The sequence below is a fragment of the Podarcis erhardii genome (genome assembly GCF_964252035.2).
Source record: "Podarcis erhardii genome assembly, chromosome: 5".
NCBI lineage: Eukaryota > Metazoa > Chordata > Lepidosauria > Squamata > Lacertidae > Podarcis > Podarcis erhardii.
This window is the reverse complement of record NC_138509.1, coordinates 98,558,828-98,576,971: the sequence shown is the minus strand read 5'-3', so window position 1 is coordinate 98,576,971 and position 18,144 is coordinate 98,558,828. Positions and strand designations below refer to the sequence as shown.

Below are 18,144 nucleotides of genomic sequence, written 5' to 3'. Positions count from 1 at the left end.
TTCCCTCCCCATGGAGGAATTGGTACTCTCCCGGAGCAGCTGCAAAGGGCAGGAGCTTGCTCCTTCCAGAGAGGGTGGATAGGACAGACGTGAAGCCAGGAAACTGACGAGAGACCCGCTCATCAAAACCTCCAGGCGCGCTACTTCGTTTTTCAGGCAGCCGAATGGAAGTCTGGTCGGATTCATTCGGATCCGCTTCTCCGAATTTGCTCAGGACTGAAGCCTTGAGGCGTCTAGGTGAGATTTGGGGGCCAATCCGGAGGGAAGTTCTGCTGCGCACGATCCACTGAAACGAAGGTGGAGCCAGCCGCAGAATTTACCGCCGGATTGGGCCCTTCGTTTCAATCTCCTCCGGATAGATCCAATTTCCCTTGTAACCTCGGGCACAATCGGCTTCTCTTCTAACCCCGTGGGTACACGAGCCCTCTCTTAACTCCGAATTAACGCCAGTGGCCTGAATGTGTGCCTAGCCTCCTCCTTGCAATCATTGCCATAAGAGCGTAAGAAGAACTTGCTGGATCAGGCCAGGGACCCATCTAGTCCAGCATTCTGTTCCTTTCCCAGTTCTACAAGATCCTTTTTGAGGCCAGGTGACCAGAACTGTATATGGCGTTCCAGTTGTGGTGACTGCAGCAGATTTCCTTCCCTCAAGACACATTCTCTGCCGCTGAGCCAAAGCTCTTCACTTTGAAATAAAACAAGTTTCCAGACCTCATGGTTCTGAACCATGGGCTGATTTAATAGGAACTTGGGAAGCTGCCTCATCAGACCATGGGTCCCATCTAGCGCGGTGCTGTCTACACTGACTGGCAACAGCTCCCAAGAATTATTAGACAAATTCTCACCCATTAGGAACCTGGAGAGGGCAGGGATTAAACCTAAGATCTTCTGCCACTGAGCTATGACCCTTCTCCTGGGGAATGGGGAGCACTTGGCATGAAATGAACTGTCCTAGACCCAGGAGCCAAAGTCTACTGTTCTTTCCTGGAAGACTTTGACATATTACGGTGATGTTTGGTTCAAAAGCACTAATGTGATTTCCCCTGAAACTGCATGGAGGGCAGACCACATAGCTCAACTGAAGGTCTTCCTTGCTGCCAAACCCTACTACTGTTCTTCAGATCAGTAGAAATCCTTAACTTGAGAATTTAATGAAATCTTTAGCCTCCTTCCAGCATCTGTGTGTGTGTCCTTGACATTGCGGGATGAGGAATGAGACACGCAAAACTCTCTCTAGCTCTAATGTTGTGGTAGCAAGTTGAAAGAACAAGGTGTGGCGTCCGGTCTGTGACTGTGTGGAAATTGCGAACTTTTGTGCACAACCACAAAAAAACAGCTGCCACTGAGGAGGTGTTGCTGCCAAAGGGTTCCTCTGTGACTGCTTATGAGCTATTTAATGTAGCCATTCATTTATACTTAGGCTCTTTAAATGCTTTTAAGTCACTTTGAGACCTTTTTTTTTTTCCTCTTGTCCATAGCTGTCAACTTACAGATTTGAAAATAAGGGACCAGCAGCCTTGAAAATAAGGGACCTGCAGCCTCACCTGTTCCAGGCACTCCAGTCTTCCTGTCCTCCTGCAGTCTGGTCAAACTCATGCTGGGTAGCTTCGAGAACACCGTCCAACCAACTTTGTAACCAGAGGTTCAACTGAATAGAATCTGAAACACATGCACCACAAGGCCTATGCAGCCTCAACTTAAGATGGCTCCCTGGCCTGGCTTTGCACTGCAAAGTTTGCAGCAGCACGTGCAACAAAATGGTGTCCAGCATTCAACCCCCCCCCCCCGCCTTGCATTAACTAGCCACACACAAGGCATGCAAGCTCCACCCCCAGTCATTCTTAGACTTCTTATTGGGTGAGCAACACAGCCAAGCAACACAGTTGGAGCCTCCCTCCTCCCTGGCCGGCAGGGAGGGAGGGAAGGGAGAGGAGCTGCTTCCTTTGAAATTTAAGGGACATCATTTAAGGGACATTTAAGAGACATCCATCAATAAGGGACAGCAGCGGGACATGGCGCTGGAATAAGGGACTGTCCCTTCAAATAAGGGACACTTGACAGCTATGCTCTTGTCATGAATAGTTAAACTTTGGAACTTGCAGTAGGCAGTGAGGGCCACCAACCTAGAAGAATTTAAAAGAGGATTAGACAAATTCATGGAGGAGGAGAACGCTATCAATGGCGACTAGTCAGGATGTCTATACTCTGCCTCTGAATACCAGTTGCTGGAAATCACAGGAGAGAGGTCTCGTATGCTCAGGTCCTGCTTGTGAGTTTCCCATCAGAGCATCTGTTTGGCCACTGTGAGAACAGGATACTGTGGGATGTGATACATAAGTAGCAGTCAAGTACAACATTCCTTGTTTTCCTAGAGTGGACATGTGGGGGAATCTTTGGTCCAGCCAGTCAAAAACTTCCTGTTTCCTCCTGGGCTGGAGCATCCTTCCTTTGCATGTGACTAGAGGTGGGCGTGGCCTCACCTTCCTAGGTCACACAAAAGGACAAGGCACGCTGCACACTTCCTCTCTTTGTCTTACTTCGTCACTGGAGCATCTCTTTAGCAAGAGATGCTCTGTTGGCTTCCAGCCAACAGAGGACACTGGGATTATCCCCATATGGGATAGATCCACATGTGTATACTTTGTAACTAAGTCTGCCATCAGGGATCCAACTGCGAACTGAAGGTGTGAGTAAAAGTCTTTTATATACTATCCCCAATATTGTTGTGTGTTTATTCTTCTAAGAGGGATAAAAAGGAACTTACCAGGAATATGTTACAGATAGGTAGCCGTGTTGGTCTGCCATAGTCAAAACAAAAAATTCCTTCCAGTAGCACCTTAAAGACCAACTAAGTTAGTTCTAGGTATGAGCTTTCGTGTGCATGCACACTTCTTCATACAAAGCAGCTATCTGAAGAAGTGTGCATGCACACGAAAGCTCATACCTAGAACTAACTTAGTTGGTCTTTAAGGTGCTACTGGAAGGAATTTTTTGTTTTTACCAGGAATATAAAATTCAATACTGAATTGTATATAATAGTGAGAGGCTTACACAAGCCTGCAACCAGCTATATGCTGTGCATTTAAAAGGGGAATGTGAAACTCTGCTAAGGTATAGAACTTGCTAGCGCAAGTTAGGAAGGATATTGATAAACAATATATCCTCTCCTGCCTCCCTGAACATTCCCACAGATACTAGAGAGGCCATTGCCTTATCCAGCAGGATCTTTTTATGTTCTTAAGACCTTATAAGCCAAGGAGGAGAAGGAGAAGGAGAAGGAGGAGAAGACTCTAAGTTGCTGTCCATTATAAGGATGTCCATTATAAAGGGAGCGTCTTTTCTTGCTTTTAATTAGGGAAAAATTATTTGATGGTGAAGACATGAGGCTGCCTCTTAATGGATCAGACCATTGCTGCAGATTTCCAGCTCTAGTTGGCAGAAGCTTTGTACGATCCAAGGGAGACAAGGGTCTTTTCCATTCCTTGTCACTTGAGAGCCAAGTTTTTGTATAATGTGTTGAAGGGAGATACTTGGGAAGTTCTGCAATGCAAGCAGCTGCTCTGGCCACCGGGCAACTCTGGGCCAGTCCAGAACACAACATGTGGGAATGATCTTTTCAACACAGTACATCGGGTTACATACGCTTCAGGTTACATAGGCTTCAGGTTACAGACTCCGCTAACCCAGAAATAGTACCTCGGGTTAAGAACTTTGTTTCAGGAAGAGAACAGAAATCATGCAGCAGCGGGAGACCCCATTAGCTAAAGTGGTGCTTCAGGTTAAGAACAGTTTCAGGTAAGAACGAACCTCCAGAATGAATTAAGTTCTTAACCCGAGGTACCACTGTACTGGACATTGGGTTACATCCTCTGCCGGTATATATGATTGTCATTAACTACTAGGATAATTTGCATGAGAGATGATTGATTATTGCAGAATGTGTTTGGCAAATGCTGGAACAGATGGGCTTTTGGCCTGATCCAACAAGTTTTCTTATGAAAGATATTCAGTGCAACGTATTTAATTACCAAACCACACCTAAGCAGATAATGTAAACAGTCTTCCCCAACCCAGATCTCCTGGACTAGGACTCCCATCTGTGGGATGTGAAACACAGAGCCGTCAAGTACAACATTCCTAGAGTGGACATAAAAGGGAATGTCTGGACCAGCCAGTCAGAACTTCCTGTTTCCTCCTGGACTGGGACAGACTTCCTCTGCATGTGACCAGAGGTGGGTGTGGCCTCACCTGTGTAGGTAACAAAATACCTCAGTGGAGGCAGCCATCTCTCTCGGACTCCATTCCTTGAAGAAGCAACATCTGCTTAGTCTGAGATGCTCTCTTGGCTTGCAGCTTGCACCCAAGAGAGGACAAAGGAACTATCTCTTTATGGGATAGATTCCAGGTGTATATATTTTGTAACTTAAGTCTGCCTTCTGGGATCCATTTGTGAACAGAATGTGAGCAAACTCTTTTATATACTTTTCTACAAGACTATGTCATGTCTATTCTTTTTATGAGAGACTAAAGGTGAAATTACCAGGAAACTTATTTTAGAGGCTTATACAAGCCTGGCAAACCTATCCGCTGTGCAAGTTTAAAAGGGGGGTTGTTACTCCGTAAATTGTAGAACTTGTTAACACAAGTTGGAAAGGATATAATTAAACAATATATCCTCTCCTGCCTCCCTGAACATTCCCACACCATTAAGCCTGGTCAACGTGGCCAAATGTGGCTAACAATTATGGGATGCATAGTCCAAAACATCTGGAAGGCACTGAGTTGTGGAAGGCTGAGCTAGAAAGGTTTCGTCACAGTGGTGTCTCTAACAGCTACTGATAGCTGACTTTTCTGCTTCTCACCAGGGCAAATTTTAATATCGTAAGGTAAGAGCCAATATACTTTAAAACATTTGTGTGGTCAGTTTATTTCACTGCCAAAATGTCTTATCTGTGAAAATGGTACGTGTCTAACCATTCTGGAAATTCCATCTAATTTTTTTAATTTATTTTTTGCAGACACAGGTCTTAAGCATGAGTGCTGGGTTCAAGGATGTCCTTGGCCTGCGAAAGACCTCCTGACATCTCCACTTAAACAAATATTAAACTGAAGAGCCTGCACTGGACTCAATCCTCCTAAACCAGGGAAACTAGAGATGACCATAGTCAAGGATGGTTTTAGAGGTCTCCATCATGACATCGCTGTTTCACCTGAACTCTACAGAAGGACAGAAAGAAATTTATATCCATGACACTTTGAAGCAGGAACTTTATTGCAAGAAGGGATTAGAAAGGGCACATCAGAGCTGTGGGATGTGAAACACATAGCAGTCAAGTACAACATTCCTAGAGTGGGCATGCAGCCGGATGCTTTGTACCAGCCAGGAGTCTAACTTCCTGTTTCCTCCCGGGCTGGGACAAAATTTCCTTTGCATGTGACTAGACATGGGCGTGACCTTACCTGTGCAGTTAACAAAACCAAAAGGCACACAGCTCCCCTCCTCTTCTCCATCTTGCTTTCAACGTGTGAGCAGAAATGACTGCCTGTCTGCAGTCACTTGGGACTAACTCCCTTATGGGATAGTTCCACATGTATATATTATACTTTAGTTACCTAAGTCTGCCTTGAGGGATCCAACTGTGAACTGAATGAATGTGAGTAAACTACTTTTATACTTTTAACACAAGATTGTCGTGTCTATTCTTTTTAAGAGGGAAAAGAAGGGATCTTACCAGGAATTTTATATTGAGAGGCTCAAACGAGGCTGCAACAAGTTAACCGCTGTGTATTAGAATGGGTGGTGCACTCTGCTAAGTAAAGGGACTTGCTAACACAAGTTAGGAAGGATATTATTTAATGATATATCCTCTCCTGCCTCCCTGAACGTTCCACAAGAGTGACTTGCAATGTGGGGTGGGTTGGGTTGGGGGTCAGTGTGTCATGAAGAAATAGTCAAAAACCACAAACGCCAAGGAAATTGTGTACAATTGAAACTGAATGTTTTATTAAAACAACTTCAAAATCAAAGTGAGGTGTTGTTTTTTCCTTTTCATATTACCTTAACAATGAATTTTATACAATACAGTCTTCAGCTCCTGGCATGAAGGGACTGGGAAAGAAAGGAGAGGCTGGAGGTGGAGACAGGGGGGAAGGAAGAGGTTTCTCGAGCTAGCAGGCTGTGAATGTCTTCCAGAAGAAGTAATTGCAACCGGCTTTGCGTTCTCTGGGTGCCAGAGCTGGGTTCAAGTTGGCCGATCTCTCCAGCTCCAGCCTCACCTCATCCTGCTCACCTCCGCGGGACAAATCATCTGATTCCAGGGCCTCGTTGTCCATCTGGCTTGGTTCTGAGAGCAATTCTGCCAGGAAATACTTGGCCAATTCCTTTGAGGAAGAGAGAGAGAGAGAGAGAGAGAGAGAGAGAGAGAGAGATTGAGCTCAGCATATATCTTTCTAAATGACATGATTCCTTGCAGCTCAGGGCCACCAGTAGGTGCAAATGTCTGGCTCATACCAGATTTCACAGAAACTTTATTCTCAATAACGACGGGACTCAGAGGTAGAGAATACCTTGATTTTGTTTGTTTGTTTCTTATTGGTAAAGGGAATCTTCGCATGAGTGAATACTTGATTGCTCCTTTGCAGCTGGCACCGTTACAGGTGCCACATAATGGTCATTCCGCATTTGTGAGAAATCTGTAGTTTACTGTGGCAGCACTACACTTTGGAACTCCCTGCCTATTGACAGGTATCTGTACTGTACTCTTTTAACCACCTACAAAAAACATTTTTGTCTGGACAAACCTACCCAGATATTTAGACAGCTGATGCATGTTTAAGTCTGTTTTTTGTTCATTTCATTGCCAGTTTTACCTTTTGAATATCTTAAAGAGTTGTTTTGACTGATTTGACTGATAATTTTATTGCTTTATTCTCTTTGTAAACTGCTTTGAGGTTTTATAAAATAAATGAATGCACTATATCTTTGTCCTTTTGTCCTCCCAGGCTCAGATGCTTTATGGTTTACACTTTCGTTTGTCGTTGGGGAAAATCTTATTAAATGAATAAAATAAAATAACCTGTTGCCAAACACCCATTTGGGATATCTTCTCATATCTTTAATATAACACTTTATATAACTGAGGAGTGGAACCTCTATGGACATCGGCAGTCTACCTCTGCGTTAAGGGGAAGCAGGTCTAGGGTCTGATCCAGCAGTTGCTACTGCTTCGAAGTAGTGATAAGGAAAAGGGATTCTGCACCTGCTCAGAGACGCTCCGGTTTCCTTCTAGCTCTGCTCCCCACGCCCTTCTCTCCCTCCACCCTCCCTCGGACTCCTGGGTCCCTTACCTGTTTCCCCGCCGCTGCGGCCAGCGACTTCTGCAGGAATTGCCGGAGCCTCGGGTCCGAGGGGGCGGCGGCCACGGTACTCAGCGCCAGGGCGACCGAGACGAGCAGGGCGAGGGCGCACTGGAGGCGGCAGGTCCGCATGCTGGCGAAGCCGGAGAGAGCAGCTCTTTCCCGGGGAAAGCGAGCGGAGAAAGGAGGCGAAGAGCGCAGGAGAGCCCGACGGGACGGGGCGAGACGGTGGAGTGGCGCTGCTGATGCTGCTGCGACGTCTCCGCTCCTTGGGATCGCTGCTAAGCTCACGGGGGGAGATCGTGGCTTCTGGGATCTCTACCGACGCCCCCCTTTTATAATGCCTTTTGCTGACGTCAAGGAAGGGGTGTAACAACTCCCCCTCCCCGCAAAAAGGAGCCCGGCGCTTTTTGACGCCCCATTAAGCGCGCGGATCTGTTACCCCCCAAGTGAGGGGGCTGACACGTGTCTGCAGAGGGAGGGCTAAAAGAACAGGAGGAGGAGGAGGCATGGCGACTCTTGCTCCCACAGGACAAGCAAGGCGCCCCCCCCCAACCCCAAATCTCTTCCCTGGCCGCAAAGATGCGCGCTCGCAGGTCCGAAAGCACAGGGGAGATCTTTGGCCTGGAGGAGTGGGCATTGGGTGCAGGGGAGGGTGAGCAGGGGGGCGTTTGCGAATCCCTCCTTCCTTCCCAAGGGGGAAGCTGCAAAGGGCAGGAGCAGGGGGTGGATATGACAAACGTGGAGGGAGCGCTGCTTCGTTTTTCAAGCAGCCGAACGGAAGTCTGGTCCGATTCATTCAGATCCGCTTCTCCGAATTTGCTCAGGACTGAAGCCTTGAGGAGTCTAGGTGGAGATTTGGGGGCCAATCCAGAGGGAAGTTCTGCTGCGCACGATCCACTGAAACAAAGGTGGAGCCGCAGAATTTACCGTCGGATTGGGCCCTCTCCTCCGGATAGCTCCAATTTCCCTTGTAACCTCGGGCGCAATCGGCTTCTCTTTAACCCCGTGGGTACACGAGCCCTCTCTTAACTCCGGATTAACGCCAGTGGCCTGAGTGTGTGCCTGGCCGCCTCCTTGCAACCATAGCCATAAGAGCCTAAGAAGAACCTTCTAGATCAGGCCAGGGGCCCATCGTAGTCCAGCATCCTTGTTCCCACAGTAGCCAACCAGCTGCCTCTTGTGGGAAACAGGATCAGAGTACTAGAGCAATTCTCCCTTCTTGTGGCTTTGGTGCCTCTGACTGTGGAATCCTGGCTAGAAGCCCTGCATAGTCCTCTCCGCCTTCTCCATGATTTTGTCTAATCCTCTTTTCAAGCCATCCAAATTGGTGGCCATCTCTGCCTCCTGCGGGAAGGAGTTCCACAGTTTAACTGCGCTGCGTCCAGAACGGTTTCCTTTTATCTGTCCTGAGACAACCCAATGGAAATCTGGTCGGCTTCATTCGGATCCACTTCTCTGAAGGACTTGAGACTTGGGGAGTCTAGTTGGCGATTTGAGGCCCAATCCAGCAGAAGTTCTGTTGCGCCCGATCCCCTGAAAGGAAGAGGAGCGCCCTCCGCGGAGCCGCAGAATTTACCGCTGGATTGGGCCCCCTGCAGTATCCGCTTCTTTTCTAACTCCGCCTCTGCGGATTCACAAGATCACAGATTTGTTTTGACTCGGAACTATCTCCGATGGCGCGCTCTTGCAATCGTAGCTGCAGGTTAAAATGCTTCCAGTCGCGTTTATTTCTCTTATTTTATTTTATTTGTTGCCTTTAAATCCCACCTTTTCCTCCAAGGAGCTCAAGGTGGCGCGCACGGTTTCCCCCCTCCTCATTTAATCCCCTGGGAGGCAGGCGAGACTGAGAGGCTGTGACGGGCACCCAAAGTGAGCTTCGTGGCCGTGTGGGGATTTGAACCCGGGTCTCCCGGGTTCTAGTCCACACTCTGAGCACTAGACCACACTGGTTCTCTAATGGGGTTCAGTGGGGTGGACTTCCTGGGTCAGCGTGCAGACAGGATGACAACTTCAGGCTGAGATCCTGAATATATTTCAGGATCCTCTCCTGAACAGTGAAACTAACTTCCGAGGAAGCATCCTCAGGATCGCCCCAGGAATCAATACGGATCGAGGGCATACGGTTTTCGCCTCTAGCCTTCTTCCAGGCGGATAGTATTTATTCGGTAGTTAAGTCCTGCGAAATTCAGGAAAACTTCCCGCTGCAAAATAAATGTGTCCAGAAATTACAGCCTAAATGCTGTGTCCAGTTCTGGGAACCACAATTTAAGGAAGCCATTGACAAGCTGGAAGGTGTGCAGAGAAGGGCGGCCAAGATGATCAAGGGCCTGGAAACTAAGCCAGATGAGGAACAGTTGAAGGAACTGGGTATGTTTAGCCTGGAAAAGAGGAGACCGAGAGGAGATATGATAGCCAGCTTCAAATATCTCAAGATCTGTCACATGGAAGAGGGAACAAGCTTGTTTTCTCCTGCTCCGGAGGAGAAGACTCGAACTCATGGCTTCAAGTAACAAGAATGGAGATTCTGACTAAACGTAGGGGGGAAACGTTCTGACAGTAAGAGCTGTTTGACAGCAGAACAGTCTCCCACAGGAGATTGTGGATTCTCCTTCCTTGGAGATTTTTAAGCAGAAGTGGGATGGCCATCTGTCAGGGAAGCTTCAGACGAGATTCCTGCATTGCAGGGGGTTGGACTAGATGACCCTCGGGGTCCCTTCTACCTCTACAGTTCTAAGATTCTATGATTCTAATGTCAGGTTAGTAGTGTGGAATAGGGACACAGGAACCTGCCTTACATTGGCTCAGACCAAGTGTTGCCTACTCTGGCCGGCAGCAGCTCTCCAAGACTTGGGGGGGGGGCGGTGGTGGTATTCGCAGCTTTACACAGAGATGCAGCCAAGGATTTAACCTGGGACCTTCTGCACGCCAAGCAGGTGTCCTGTCCACTAAGCTATGGCTTTAAAGGGGCGTGGAGGGGTGTAGTAGATCTACACCCGAGTTTTCGTCCCTTTCACTCCGTCGACTAAACCGGAATAAGGGGCTCCCCTGCGTTCTCTGAAGCCGGCTGGAAAACTAAGCGCATTCAAGGCGCGCTGAGCGTGTGGAATCCCTGCTCTCAAAGAATATACTAGATTATACAAGACACTAGACCTCAAGGACACCCACGGGAGATGAATGTCGGGCGGATAAAAGGAAGTGTTCTCCATGCGGTGCATAATCAAACTACGGAATTCACTGCCACAGGAGGCTGGATGGCTTTAAAAGAGGATCAGCCAAATTCATTGAGGGGGAGAGGGCTATCGATGGCTACTAGCCATGATGGCTTTGCTATATTGTTATTCCCAAATATTGAGGCTGCATTGCCAGAAGCCCACTTACGTGGGAGTGAGCCTTACCTCTGAGTAAACATGCCTCTGTGGTAGGGCTACATACCCAAGTTGCTTAGGGTCGCGTACCCTGCAGTCCCATATACGCTTACTTGGGAGTTGGGAGAGGGGAGAATTACTCCCGAGTAAAATGCAGCCATGGACACAGCAATACGTCAACTCACATAACTGGGACTTTAGTTGGATCGCGCCGATTGGTTATAAAAAAAAAGTAATCTCGTCGTAGCCCCCCCCCCCCGCCGCTAATCGATCCTCTCCATCGATCCCTCTCTTTTCTTGAATCGATAAGGAACTGGCTAAGGGGCGGGGGTCGCGGATCAATTCACCTGTCTTATCCAGAATATTAAAAGCCACCCCACTGTTCACAACTCCCTGCCTGTCCTTATAAAGTTTTGGCTTGCTGAGGCCCCGATCCACTGCAGTGCCCGTCCCTTATGCACGCTTACTCAGAAGAAAATTCCACACAGCTCAGTCTTCAACCGTCCTACTCTCTAAGTAAGCAACAGATGGAAAGCTCTTCAATCTGAGCAGGCTGAAAGCAAAGAGGAAGGTTACCGTATCTTCCGCCATAGAGCTTCAGTATGCTGATGACAACGTAGTGTGCGCACGCTCAGAGGATAACCTCCAAACCATCATAAATATCTTTGCTGAAGCTTACGAAAAGCTTGGCTTATCACTCAACATCCAAAAATCCAAAGTGCTGCACCAACAAGTACAAAATAACCCCTCTGCAGCGCCACAAATCCAACTCAATGGTGTAACGTTGCGAAATGTCGATCACTTCTTCTACCTAGGCAGTTATCTTTCCACAAGGGCCAACACTGATGCTGAAATCCAGCATTGCCTGAGCTCTGGGAGTACGGCTTTCTCCCGATTGAAGTGCAGAGTGTTTGAGGACCCGGACATTCGCAGGGAAACCAAAATGCTTGTTTACAAAGCTATTGTACTTCCAACCTTACTTATAAACGCCATCTCCAACTCCTGGAAAGATTTCAGCAACGGTGTCTCCGAAAATTTTTGCGCATCACTTGGGAAGACAGGCGAACTAATATCAGTGTACTGGAAGAAGCAAAGGTCACCAGTGCTGAAGCAATGATTCTTCAACATCAATTTTGTTGGACTGGTCATGTTGTGCGGATGCCTGATCATCGTCTTCCAAAGCAACTACTCTATTCCGAACTTAAAAATGGAAAGCTTAATGCTGGTGGTCAACAAAAGAGGTTTAAAGACTGTCTCGAGGCAAATCTTTAAAAATGTAGTACAAACACTGACAACTGGGAAACACTGGCCTGTGAGCGCTCCAGTTGGAAAACAGCCTTGACCAAAGATGTCATGGGCTTTGAAGATGCTCAAACTCAGGATGAAAGGGAGAAACGTGCTAAGAGGAAGCCACGCTTGGCAAATCTACACCGTGATCAACTCCCGCCCGGAAACCAATGTCCCCACTGTGGAAGGACGTGTGGATCCAGAATTGGCCTCCACAGTCACTTACGGACTCATTGTTAAAACGTGTTATGGAAGACAATCTTACTAGGCTACGAGGGATCGCCAAAGAAGAAGCATTTTCAGCCTCCGTCCGCCAGGTGGCCATTCGAAGGGGATTACTCTGGAGAAAACAGACGGATCGTCTCAGCAAGAGGAAACTTAAAACTGGAAAATCCTCCCCCGCTCCCCAAGGAGGAGGAACGGTCATAAATCACAGGCGCTGGGGTTCACATTTATGGGATTTTATTACTTTTGTTAATATTATTGACCCTCGCCTGTTTACGTTCCACCTTTGTCTATTTTATCTAGCGCCAGATTCCAAACCCTCTATTTTATGTCGGAAACGATATTCTAAATTACTTGCGCTGTTTGTTTGCTTTTCTTCTCCCCTCATCTTTTTAGTCAATTTGTCCTAGATCTCAGCCACTTATTCGAAAGTAACCCGCCCGCCTTGAAATACACGTGTCATTCCCTGAGTAGGAGGTTCGCAACCTAAAGCGGCACAAATAAACATATCCAGTTGCAAAAAAATTAAAATTAAAATTAAAAAAACCCACAGGATAATTTCCCTCCGGATTCAAATGGATGCGCACCTCGGCACCGGACTTTTTACTTTGCTCAAAGGACAATTCGGGCATATTTGCGCCCCGGATGATTATTTTAAGGTGCCTGGAAGGAGCAGCTGTGTTTTTTTTCTCCCTCTGAAGGGGCTACGTCCAGGGCCCCTCCAGTCCGGCGGCTTTCCCTCGGGGATATTCTGCAACCCGTCATGCATTGCGGAGGTTGGACTAAATGACCCTTTGGGTCTCTTCCAACTTAGGGTTCTGTGCTTCCAGAGGCGCGGACCGCCCACACGTCAATGCGCTTTGTTAGACCTTCCCCAATGCTCCCTCGGGAGTCCTCGCACGACTGCTGTCCTCAGGGGGCGTTCTTGTGCTAGCTATACCCGCAACAAAAGCGGGACCAAACCCCCCCCCAAACCCTGTGATCGTTTGTAGGATAAAAAAAGTTAAAGGCAGGAAGCTCTGGGGCATCGTCCAGTCGGAAAGGAAACAGATCGTCCACCCCAAAAGGTTTCTAGGTGCAAAAGGGTCTCAAAAGCAGGACTGCGTGTAACCGCTCCGATAACATCAGGGCACAAATCATCATGAATCTGTAATAACAAGGATGCTTGAAGGGGGTACTGAAGCCACAACATACTAATAGCACAATCCTATGCATGCTTACACAGAGGGAGGGAGTTAGTTAGTTAGTTAGTTAGTTAGTTAGTTAGTTAGTTAGACATACATACATACATACATACATACATACATACATACCCCGCCCATCTGGCTGGGTCTCCCCAGCCACTAGGTAGATGCTATTGAGTTCAGTAGGGCTTACTCTCAGACAAGTCTGTCTAGGATTGCAACCCCAAGCCACCATCATTTTCTAAGCATGCTACTTGACATGTGATACAATTTGTGAATAAACATGTGTAGAATAAGAGAGCAAGAGAATCACGGAACTATAGAGTTGGAAATAATAATTTTTTATACCCCGCCCATCTGGCTGAGTTTCCCCAGCCACTCTGAGCAGCTCCCAATTGAGTGTTAAAAACAATACAGCATTAAATATTAAAAACTTCCCTAACCAGGGTTGCCTTCAGATGTCTTTGAAGTTTGTGTTTGAAGTTTCTTGCCAGGACCTCAAAGGTCTTCTAGTCCAACTCCTCCATAACTCTATTTAGCTGTGCAGAAAGCTAAACAGAACAAAATGTCTCTTGAAATAGATCTTCCATTGGTCTCATAGCCATGCCCCTGCTTTTTGTTGTTGTTGTTTAGTCGTTTAGTCGTGTCCGACTCTTCGTGACCCCCTGGACCAGAGCACGCCAGGCCCTCCTGTCTTCCACTGCCTCACGCAGTTTGGTCAAACTCATGCTGGTAGCTTCAAGAACACTATCCCACCATCTCGTCCTCTGTCATCCCCTTCTCCTTGTGCCCTCCATCTTTCCCAACATCAGAGTCTTTTCCAAGGAGTCTTCTCTTCTCATGAGGTGGTCATAGTATTGGAGCCTCAGCTTCACGATCTGTCCTTCCAGTGAGCACTCAGGGCTGATTTCCTTCAGAATGGAGAGGTTGGATCTTCTTGCAGTCCATGGGACTCTCAAGAGTCTCCTCCAGCACCAGAATTCAAAAGCATCCATTCTTCGGCGATCAGCCTTCTTTATGGTCCAGCTCTCACTTCCATACATCACTACTGGGAAAACCATAGCTTTAACTATACTTCTTGTTGTTGTTGTTGTTGTTGTTTACATTTACGTTTCCATCTCACCTCTCCTCCAAGGACCATGCCCTAATCCTGCCATCTTTGGATGAAACACTCATTTAAAGCAGCAAATAACATCAAGGTTGCAGGTTCGATCCTCGTACCAGGCAGCTGCACTGCTGGGGGTTGGACTAGATGATCCTCAGGGTCCCTTCCAATTCCGTGATTCTAGTATTCTATATGACCTTAGAACTAGGCTGCATCTTCTCACAATGGGCATTGCAGAGCTTGAAAAGGTTCAGAAAGGGGTGACCAAAATGCTCAAGGCAATGGAGCAACACAAAAGGTTGTAATAGTGGGGGGGGGGGTGACTTAGTTTAAGGAGGAAAAGTGAGCGAAATGAGTGACACAATAGAAGTACCAACCAGTAAATAAAATCATTCGTGGTTTGAGAAAGTGGACAGAGGAAAGCTTTCGTCTATCTGCCTTGAATCTTCTTTTTTTAAAAAAAAAAAAATTATTCAAAATTATAACAAGACATATTATCCAAGAACATATCATCCTTGTTCCCCCCCTCCATTTTTCCTCCCACCCACCCCCGACTTCCCTCAGTTCCCTGCTGTTCCTGGGGCTCAGCAGCAGATACTGCCTTTATGATCAGTGGCCCCAGAAAGCAAATTTAAAGGGCACACTATCCTAAATGCATCTACTTGGAAGAAAGCCCTGTGGATCCATGCATCCCATATCTTCAACTGGTTTAAACCTAAACTATGGTGGCTTGCCAACCTTGCCAACAAAGGTCCGTATAGTTAAAGCTCTGGTTTTCCCAGTAGTGATGTATGGAAGTGAGAGCTGGACCATAAAGAAGGCTGATCGCCGAAGAGTGGATGCTTTTGAATTCTGGTGCTGGAGGAGACTCTTGAGAGTCCCATGGACTGCAAGAATATCAGACCTCTCCATTCTGAAGGAAATCAGCCCTGAGTGCTCACTGGAAGGACAGATCGTGAAGTTGAGGCTCCAAGACTTTGGCCACCTTATGAGAAGAGAAGACTCCCTGGAAAAGACCCTGATGTTGGGAAAGATGGAGGGCACAAGGAGAAGGGGATGACAGAGGACGAGATGGTGGGATAGTGTTCTCGAAGCTACCAGCATGAGTTTGACCAAACTGCAGGAGGCAGTGGAAGACAGGAGTGCCTGGCGTGCTCTGGTCCAGGGGGTCACGAAGAGTCGGACACGACTAAACAAAAACAACAAGAACATGGTGGCTTATCTGTGCTGGGTTTCAAGCTGCAAATGACATTTCTTGAAGCCATTGCTCTCGAATACATATATTATCAAGACTTATCGTTTTCTCCTTTCTTAGGCTGCTTGCTTTCAGTTGCACATTATTATTCATCGATCTAAGAGTTCTTTCCCCCCAGAAATGTCAATACCCATCCAATACTGCCATATGCCCATGCGCTAATATTTGCCTAAGGATCTATTCCGATTTGCATCTTTCATTAAGCAATTGGAAGCTGGCGGGTCTTATGATTAGCCCAATTGCATGTGAAATCAGCTCAGGGCATATGGCCCTAAAACAATGTATCTTTATTAAGCAAGGAGTATTTTTGCCTCGCTCAGTTCATGCCATGCACTCATAAATGCCTGACTGGATAATGAATTGCGAATACAGGAAATGAAATAGACATAGTTGGATCAATATCATATGTGTCCTGATTCATAAACCAGTTATCCTGAACCAAAGCACTCTGGGAGTTAGAGAGTGTCCAGGAAACTCCGGACAGTGCTAACAGAGAGATGTCATAAAGGGCTGACGCTATGATGCTGCTACAATTGAAGACCATCAATATATCAGGTGGTGCTTCTTAAAGCCTTTTTTAATTATGCATAACTTATTGGATACAGCTAAAATTATGGAGATATAGGCCTTCAGTAGAAAAGAGAAGTCAAGCATGGAATTATTTCAAGGCCGTTTAAATACATACAAAGGTATCACACTTTGGCCTCATTTTAACTGTGGCTAACTCTGACATCACCTTGCCAACACAGGTCCATATAGTTAAAGCTATGGTTTTCCCAGCAGTGAGAGCTGGACCATAAAGAAGGCTGATCGCCGAAGAATGGATGCTTTTGAATTCTGGTGCTGGAGGAGACTCTTGAGAGTCCCATGGACTGCAAGAAGATCAAACCTCTCCATTCTGAAGGAAATCAGCCCTGAGTGCTCACTGGAAGGACAGATCCTGAAGCTGAGGCTCCAAGACTTTGGCCTCCTCATGAGAAGAGAAGACTCCCTGGAAAAGACCCTGATGCTGGGAAAGATGGAGGGCACAAGGAGAAGGGGACGACAGAGGACAAGATGGTTGGACAGTGTTCTCAAAGCTACGAACATGAGTTTGACCAAACTGCGGGAGGCAGCGGAAGACAGGAGTGCCTGGCGTGCTCTGGTCCAGGGGGTCACAAAGAATCGGACACAACTAAACAACTAAACAACAACAGCAAACTCCTGCTTGAGTGACTAATGTGTTGATTGTTGAAACTGTAGTCAAATGTTGACATTGAATACAAATTGTGGCATGTGATAATGTGTCTGAGAGACCAGGGTTCAAGTCCCCTCTGAGCCATGAAGCTCACTGGGCGGACCTTGGGCATTGCTGACTGTCTTCGCTCACCATTGCCTACCTCACAAGGTTGTTGTGAGGATTAAATGAGTAAGAGGAGAACCATGTACACCACTTTGAGCGCCTTGGAGAGAAAAAGGCAAGATATGAACGCAATGGGATGTGCGTGGCGCTGTGGGTTAAACCACAGAGACTAGGACTTGCCAATCAGAAGGTCGGCGGTTCAAATCCCCGCGACGGGGTGAGCTCCCGTTGCTCGGTCCCAGCTCCTGCCAACCTAGCAATTCAAAAGCACAAAGTGCAAGTAGATAAATAGGTACCGCTCTGGCGGGAAGGTAAACGGCGTTTCTGTGCGCTGCTCTGGTTTGCCAGAAGTGGCTGAGTCATGCTGGCCACATGACCCAGAAGCTGTACGCCGGCTCCCTCGACCAGTAAAGCGAGATGAGTGCCGCAACCCCAGAGTCGGTCACGACTGGACCTAATGGTCAGGGGTGCCTTTACCTTTACATATGAATGCAATATATAAATAAATAAGGCAAGAGCCAGTGGATTAGAGCCAACCTCAGTGGGTGTTAAGTTCCGAAATCCAGTTCAGCCAGAGATACAACAACTTAAGGCTTTTGGTTTAGGCATAAACCAGCAGATCTTAAGCAAGTGTAACCCCTGGAAAAGGAATGTTCCAGGGAGTGGGAACTAGGGGAGCCTTAGCCAGGATCCTAAATCTGCTCATCTTGGTCACATGACCTGGGAACCTAAGTTAAGCCAGAAAAACGGGTGATGTGATTAAAAACTCTAATTTAAAGGTCTCTTTTCCCTCTTTCAGACTTGGACCAGCTTGGCAGAGGCTGGATCTAGTGTACTTCATGTCAACTTAAGATCAGCCAAAAATTTAAGATTAGCCATCAGGATTCATAGCCATTAACCTTGGGCCAGTAGCCAACCCCTTAGCTTAGCCCTATCATTCAGAAATTTTCCTGCTAATCTTCCCAGACAGGTGTGAACTGGTGATGTTCACTCAGTGAAGAGGGGGGGAAATCTGTATATGC

At 47.1% G+C, this 18,144-nt stretch overlaps 1 protein-coding gene across 1 annotated transcript; it reads right to left on the bottom strand.

Moving 5' to 3' along the window:
- Window positions 1–5,977: 5,977 nt before the first annotated feature.
- On the bottom strand, window positions 5,978–7,686 carry LOC309342347 (somatostatin-like). Its single transcript, XM_081862895.1, has 2 exons — window positions 7,348–7,686; window positions 5,978–6,381 (listed from the first exon to the last, which is right to left on the bottom strand). Exons 1-2 carry the CDS (start codon window positions 7,486–7,488, stop codon window positions 6,169–6,171), a joined length of 354 nt encoding a protein of 117 aa, XP_081719021.1. The 5' UTR covers window positions 7,489–7,686; the 3' UTR covers window positions 5,978–6,168.
- Between the last annotated feature and the right edge of the window lie 10,458 nt (window positions 7,687–18,144).

What these genes read in the sequence shown, in the direction of transcription:
- LOC309342347 (XM_081862895.1), bottom strand. Translation starts at nt 7,488, where the DNA reads ATGCGGACCTGCCGCCTCCAGTGCGCCCTCGCCCTGCTCGTCTCGGTC. An exon ending in CCGCAGCGGCGGGGAAACAG is followed by an intron (nt 6,382 to 7,347) that starts GTAAGGGACCCA and finishes TCTTCCTCAAAG; the next exon opens with GAATTGGCCAAGTATTTCCT.